The 8,021-nt window shown below is 36.4% G+C and overlaps 1 protein-coding gene across 2 annotated transcripts in view; it reads left to right on the forward strand.

Moving 5' to 3' along the window:
• Positions 1 to 3,151, forward strand: part of GCFC2 (GC-rich sequence DNA-binding factor 2) — an 88,815-nt gene extending 85,664 nt beyond the window's left edge. For both annotated transcript variants that reach the window (XM_082428103.1, XM_082428104.1), the window contains exons 16-17: positions 666 to 790; positions 1,624 to 3,151. In XM_082428103.1, coding sequence (XP_082284229.1) covers positions 666 to 790; positions 1,624 to 1,741 — 243 coding nt within the window. In that variant the 3' untranslated portion in view covers positions 1,742 to 3,151. The remainder of the gene's footprint in view (positions 1 to 665; positions 791 to 1,623) is intronic.
• The last annotated feature ends 4,870 nt before the right edge of the window (positions 3,152 to 8,021 follow it).

Genomic DNA, 8,021 nt, shown 5'->3' on the forward strand with positions numbered 1-8,021 from the left:
TAGAATGACCTTGATTTATTTGTTCATGTAGATTATACACAAACTCACCCAATTTCTTACTGTGAAATCATATTAAATGTACCTATTTTATACAGTTGACCCTTGAACAACACAGGTTTGAACTGCATGGGTCCACTTCTACATGGATTGTTTCAATAAACACATACTAGAGTACTACACAATCCACAGCTGGTTGAATCCTTGGATGCAGAACCACAGATATGGAGGGCCGACTGTAAAGTTAATACACTGATTTTCAATTGCGAATGGGTCACTGCCCGTAACCCCCTGCATTGTTTAAGGGTCAAATGTAGGTATGTTAACTAAAAGTGTTTTGTGTCTACACATTTCTGGTGTTTAGTTATAAATGTTTTGTACAATGTAATTGCTCAGGAATACAGAGTATTGAAAGTATCACAAGTACTAGGAAGTATTTATAAAGAGTAGTCTATTTTAAGCTCTCAGTATCAAAATATGATTTTTTTTAAAGTATAAAACCTTGACAAATAAAGGGGAAATTCTCAAAAGTTATTTAACCATGAACTATAAAATGGAAGAATAATACTCAACCAACATGAGTACTATGAGGATTAAATGAAATTATGTTAGCTAAAGTCCTCAGATAATAACTGTCATTATTAAAAATAATGTGTTTTGATTATCAGATAGCAGCATGTTTACCAGAAAAATGGTTCCAAAATTCTGCCATGAGAACATCTTTTCCCCAGCTAGAAAACTTCATCCAGTTTTTACTGCAGTCTGCACGTAAATTATCTACAAGTGAAATCAGGTAATGCATATTTTATTTGTACCTCCATAAGCATAGTTTAGGGTTCTGTTCTCAGCAATTTTTAGAAAGATTTGTACTTTACTTTTAAAAATCTGAGACTGTCACTGAAGAGTTAGGAGATATTTTCATGTATGACCTTTAGAATCACTCAATATTTTATATTCACACCTCATGCATATTAGTTCATATTTTTAAATGTAAATCTCTTCCAAAATAAGCACTTCCAGAAAACTGTATCACAGGGGAATTTAAAATTAAAACTATAAATCAAAAGCCTCTTAACAAGCATGTTTTTAATGTCTTCTTAATTTTCCTAGCCATTTCAAAATCTCAACATTTGTTAAGTACAGGTCTGCAACCTGGCGTTTACCCAGCAGTAGCTAGATCTCCGTTTTGGATATCTCATTCACAGCACTAGATGTTTAAGGACTTAAATACAGTGGTATTCTGGTAAACCACCTCTCCAAAAAGAAAAAAATGTTAAAACCTCAAATTGTAGCATTTGATGATATCTGTGGATAAATACTGCTGCCAGGATAGCCCATATAAGCTGCTGGTAGCAGTAAACCACAACTCAGATTCCTGATAGATTTGCTCTGTGCTTTTCTCCTTTTTTATAGTCATTCACATTAAAATTTGCCAGAATACATCCACTAATAGTCTGTATTGGAACTTCATGATTATGTGGAGAAGGTAGCATCTAAATATTTTATGCTATTTTAGATATTGGCATACGGTAAAGTTTTTGTTTCAGATTAACTACTTATGATTCAGTGTGCCCTTACACATTGCATTTCTAGGCGGGAAAATGCTTTTTTGTTGTTTTTTTTCAGGGATGAAGTCAAAGAAATAATTCTTATTCTGGTGAAAATAAAAGCTTTGAATCAAGCAGAATCCTTCATAGAAGAATATCACCTAGACCATCTTAAATCAGTAATTAAAGAAGTTTGAGTGAACTTTATAGGAAAGTACTAAAATGAGGTTTTAATATAGTCACATTTAGCTCTTTTGCTTGGAGAAAGAAGAAGAAAAAAAAAAAAGTGTTGCCACTTCTTTATTCCCAGTAATGGAGGGGAGGATTTGCAAAACCCGAAAAGCAAGGACTCTGTCTTTCCATTCCTTCCACCTTCTACCTTCTGGTATCATGAAAGGCTGCACCTTTTTTTGCAGTGTTTGCAGGAATTAGACACACAGGAACAGTAAGAGTTTAACATATTTCCATTTCCATTTGATTTTTCCGTCGACTTTTCCAGCTTAAGAAAGGAGTTGAAGGAAGCTTGTTATAGCTGTTTTGGCTTTGGTTGGTCTTCTGTCCTGAACCATAAAAACCTCTTTTAGTTCTCTTCATTTTAACTATCTCTGCTTACAAATGAGTTTAAATGAAAATCTTAATCGTGATGAATTACTTGTTAAGTATTCTGATTAAGGCATTTTAGGGCTTTTGATAACTAATGCTTGTCAAATTGTTCTTCAGAAATGTGTACCAATGTATTGTACCAACAGAAGTCTAAGGAAGGCCAATGAATCTCTACCAGCAATAGGTATTATCATTTTTTTTTAACTCATTGGCACTCAATAGATGAAGAAAATCTTATTTTAATTATTTGTTTTGGCTATTAGAGAGTGACTACTTGTTTTTTGGCCATTTGTAATTCTTTTTGAAATTCATCTTTTTCTTACGGATTTGTAAGAGCTTTATAATTTAAAGATACTGATGTTCTGGGAATTCCCTGGCATCCAATGGTTAGGACTCTGCACTTTCACTGCCAAGGTCACAGGTTCGATCCCTGGTCAGGGAACTAAGATCCCGCAATCCACACAGCACGGCCAAAAACAAAACAAAAAACAAAACAAAGATACTCGTGTTTTGGCTGTGCTATGTTATAGTTTCCCTCATTTGCCATTTTCTTTAAATTTGTGTATGTTTTTGGTGTACTAAGTTATCGCTTGTTAGGTAGTTACTATTTTTTGTTGTGGTTTTTTTGTCATTGGTAGTAGGCCTAGACAGGAAACAAGTATTTTAAATATTCAGCACAGCGACTTCCCTGGTGGCGCAGTGGTTAAGAATCCGCCTGCCAATGCAGGGGACACGGGTTCAATCCCGGGTCCGGGAAGATCCCACATGCCATGGAGCAACTAAGCCTGTGTGCCACAACTACTGAAGCCTGCACACCTAGAGCCTGTGCTCCGCAACAAGAGAAGCCACCGCAGTGAGAAGCCCCCATGCACCACAATGAAGAGTAGCCCCTGCTCACCGCAACTAGAGAAAGCCTGCGTGCAGCAACAAAGACCCAATGCAGCCAAAAATAAAAATAAATAAAATTAATTTATTAAAAATAAATAAATATTCAGCACATGTGATTCATTTTCTAATAAAAAATTTGTGTGATTAAGAAAGTGAGGCAAGGTCATTGAATCAAAAGGAAATTGAGGGACTTCCCTGGTGGTTCAGTGGTTAAGAATCCACCTTCAAATGCGGGGGACTCAGGTTCGATCCTGGCTGGGGAACTAAGATCCCACATGCCATGGGGCAACTAGGCCTGTGTGCGGCAACTAGTGAGAGGCCCTAAACAAAGAGCCCCACGTGCTGCAATGAAGACCCAGCACAGTCAAAAAAAAAAAAAAAAAGGTTCTTTGTGTGGCACTCTCAATAACTATAAAATAAAAACTTTGAAACATGCTGTGTATGAGAATTTAAAAAAAAAAAAAAAATTGAGAACATTTTTCAAAGTGAGTTTACTGAAATAATTTCTGTTAAATCTATTTGTTTAAATTACTTGAGGGCCATCCTAAATGTATCATGCAAATTGTTGCCCAAAAGATAATCAGGAAAAAATTGATTATGTGTAGGATTTGAGCATGTGGCCTCTGACATTATCACCCCTAGTTTTGAAGCTGCATGTAATTATTTTAGCAGGTTGGTGTGTGATTTCTACTGCAGTGAAGACTCATGATTCACTGGTATGAACAGTTTTTTAAAGCTTATTTTGGTTACACAAATTATGAAGAGTAGAATCTCATCTAGAAAATTCAAGCCATTGCTAAAAAGGATTTAGCATTCTTACACAATTATTGTTCCCAGAGGTAACTGCTGTTTTCATTTTGTTATCCTTTCCGACCTTTTCTCTACTTAAAAAGTACGTATGTGTGTATACACACACACAGACCTTTGTTTTTTATGTAAATGGCAGATACTTTATTGTGTATGAAATTTGTAACTTTTTTATTGTTAAAGTGTACATTTGAAATTTCCCTATAATTTTTGCATTTGTAATTAAAGGTGTGTTAGATGATCCCTTACATTTTTAACTTGGGCAGAGAGATTTCTCTTGATTTTTGTAGAGTGGAAAATATTAGAACTGCTTTTAAAACTAAATTGATTTAAATTCCCAATAGTTTTCAACTAAATTTCATTATGCTTGCAGTTTGAATCTCAGTATTTTTATGCATCATATACTATATCTGAGGATATTCAAAAACATTTGTGAAGCTTGCCTAATCCTCAGTGCAGAGTTCCTTTTTCCAACCCCCCCCCCCTTTTTTTCCTGTTACTGTGAAATGGATGGAATGAAGGAGACAAAACAACTAGCAAAAACAAATCTTTGAGTTAGGAATTTATCTCACATCTCAATTCTCTCCCTGGGTTTTTTCAGCTTTTTGTTCACTTAATGTAAAATGTTTACAGAATCAGACAGATGACCTTTTTGTTTTTACTTCTTTCATATGGCTTTTAGGAACCTTTCAATGGCCATGAAAACATACCTCAGAACAATTGAGTTTTGCATTTGTTAGGCTTGTGATAAAATGATATTTACATAGATGACTCCTAAGAAATACCGTATGCGGTACAAAGCCTGAAAAAGGTATTACAAGAAAAGAAAATAGACCAATATTCCTCATGAATATAGAAATAAAAATTAAAATATTAGCAAATTGAACCCAGCAATGTATAAAAAGGAAAATACTAATACATCATGACCAAATAGGGTTTATTCCAGGAAGGCAAGTTTGGGTCAACATTAAAAATTTAATCAGTATAATTCACCTATGAACAGAATAAAAGAGGAAACCCATACAATCATCTCAATGATTACAGGAAAAGCACTGGACAAAATTCAACACCCTCCCACAGTACAAAAACAGGAATATAAATTCTTTAATAAAGAGCATCTGCAAAAGAACATCCACACTTGACATCATACTTAATGGTAAAATATTAAAGCAAGGATGTCTGCTCTCACCATTTCTGTTCATCCTTATTCTGTAGGTCCTAACCATGCAATCAGTCAAGAAAAAGGCATAAAGATTAAAACACAAGAGTCGTCATTCACAAATCACAAGATTGTTTATGTAGAAAACCTTAGGCACTCTACAAAAAAAAAAGTCAGAACAAATAAATGAATTTAGCAAGATCTTACAAATATTAAAGTCCAGGGGCATGCTAGTGATTTAACTGGAAACAAATTTTTAAAACAACACTTCAGTAGCAGTGAAAAACATCAAATTCCTAGGAACAAACCTATAGAAAGACTTTGCACTGAGGAGTACGAAAATTGCTGAGGAAAAAAAAATGTTTAACCTAAATAAAGGCTTTCCTGGTAGCGCAGTGGTTAAGAATCCACCTGCCAATGCAGGGGACACGGATTCGAGCCCTGGTCTGGGAAGATCCCACATGCCGTGGAGCAATTAAGCCCGGGCACCACAACTACTAAGCCTGAGCTCTAGAGCCCGCAAGCCATGACTACTGAGCCCACGTGCCACAACTACTGAAGCCCACACACCTAGAGCCCATGCTCTGCAGCAAGAAGCCACTGCAATGAGAAGCCTGCACACTGCAATGAAGAGTAGCCCCCACTCACCGTAACTAGAGAAAGCCCATGCACAGCAATGAAGACCCAACGCAGCCAAAAATAATTAATTAAACCTAAATTTAAAAATGTATCATATTCATGAATTGGAAAACTCAGTTATTGTTTAAGGTATCTTCTCCCCATATTGATTAATAGGTATGCAGTCCCCGTCAAAATTCTATCAGGCTTTAAAAAAAAAAAAAAAAAAGAACAAAGACTGGTTGATTAAAATATTAAAGTTTATGGGACTTGCCTCGTGGCTCAGTGGTTAAGAATCCACCTGCCAATGCAGGGGACATGGGATCGATCCCTGGTCTGGGAAGATCCTACATGCCATGGAGCAACTAAGCCCGTGCACCACAACTACTGAGCCTACCCTCTAGAGCCGGTGAGCTGCAACTACTGAAGCCCACGTGCTCTAGCGCCTGCATGCTGCAACTACTGAGCCCACATGCTGGGACTTCCCTGGTGGCACAGTGGTTAAGAATCCGCCTGACAATGCAGGGGACACGGGTTCAAACCCTGGTCCAGGAAGATCCCGCATGCCATGGAGCAGCTAAGCCCATGCACCACAACTACTGAGTCTAGAGCCTGCGAGCCATAACTACTGAGCCCACGTGCCTATAGCCCATGCTCTGCAACAACAGAAGCAACCACAATGAGAAGCCCACGCACCGCAACGAAGAGTAGCCCCCACTTGCCACAACTAGAGGAACCCTGTGCGCAGCAATGAAGACCCAATGCAGCCAAAAAATAAAAAAATAATAAAGTTTATGTAGATGTACAGAGACCTTAAAATAGCCAAACCGATCTTGAAACGGAAGAACAAGTTGGAAGACTTGCTCGTTCTGGTTTCAGGACTTACTATAAAGCTACAGTAATCAAGACTATGATATTAGGATAAGAATAAATTAATACATCAATGGAACAGAACCAAGAGTCCAGAAATAGACCTAAACATATATAATCAATTTTTGACCACAGTGTCAAGTTAATACAGTGGGAAAAGGAGAATATAACAGTTATTGGTGGAACAACTGAATAACTATTAAATAAGATGAGCCTCAACCCTTAACTTTCCACACACGCACACAGGTGAATCATAGATCTAAATGTAAAGCCCAGAAACAAAAGCTTGCAGGGAGAAACATAGACTGTGTTTGACCCTGGAGTAGGTAAAGATTTTTTTGGGGTAGGACACAGAAGGCACCAACAAAGAAAGAAAAAAAGGATAAGTTGGACTTAATCAAAATTTTAAATTTGTTCAAAAGTATTCTATATCTTAGGTCAGCTGGGAAGTACAAATTAAAAGTACAATGATACACCAGTTCACATCCACTAGAATGACTGAAAGACTAATATCAACAAATGCTGCCAAGAATACGAAGCCATTGGAACACTCCTAGTTTGCTGATGGAAGTGTAAAATGGAACAACCACTTTGGAAAACTGTTCATCAGTTTCTTATTAAAGTTAAACATTTACTAACCATACAACTCAGCAATACCACTCCTACATATTTACCTAAGAAAATAAAAATATGTTCACAAGAAAAGCTTGTACAAGAGTGTTGATAGGAGCCTTATTAAAAATAGCCCAAAACTGTAACCAAAATGGATAAAGTGGTGGAGTCATACAATGGAAAACTACTCAACATTAGAAATAAACTAATGTATACAATAAGTAAACCTCAAAAGCATCATTAAATGAAAGCAGTTAGGTAAGAATACATTATGACTCAATGTATGTTAAATATAAGAACAGCCATAATTAAAATGATGGAAGAATGAAAAAAGACAAGGTAACTTTCAGTAGTGATGGAAATGCTCTATGTCTTGATTTGCATGGTGGATACATGGGTATACTCAGTTGTTAAAAATTCAAAGAGAAAATCCAAGATCTGTGTATTTCATTGTACATTAATTATGCATCAATTTTTTAAATACCTTGTTAAGTCAGACAAGTGTCTGGAATAGTGAACTATCTCTGGTGGTGTTACAGATGGGCTGAGCAACACTGAAGACCTTACTTCATGAGACTGTTTTCAAAGGTCATCAGTGGATGTTAATGGAGGAAAACTGATAGTGATATTCAGAGACATTTTTGCTTTTAACATGACACAGTCCATTTGACCAGTGGTTCTTAACCTCTTTTCTGCCCAAACCTAAACCTAACAAGTTTCCATCAAAAATAGTGCTTTAGAATCACTGCCCTGGATATTTCAGTATGATCTGCTAACCAGAAGTGCCCCAGGAAGATTCTGTAAGATAGTCATAAACACAACATTTTTTATGATATTCTCTTAAACTTGAATAAGTTTCATGGAGTTAAGCCAGAGAAATGTGAATTAATGTTTGTTAACACAGGTTTTACAGGCTTCTT

This window comes from Balaenoptera physalus (genome assembly GCF_965194825.1).
Source record: "Balaenoptera physalus genome assembly, chromosome: 15".
Taxonomy (NCBI): domain Eukaryota; kingdom Metazoa; phylum Chordata; class Mammalia; order Artiodactyla; family Balaenopteridae; genus Balaenoptera; species Balaenoptera physalus.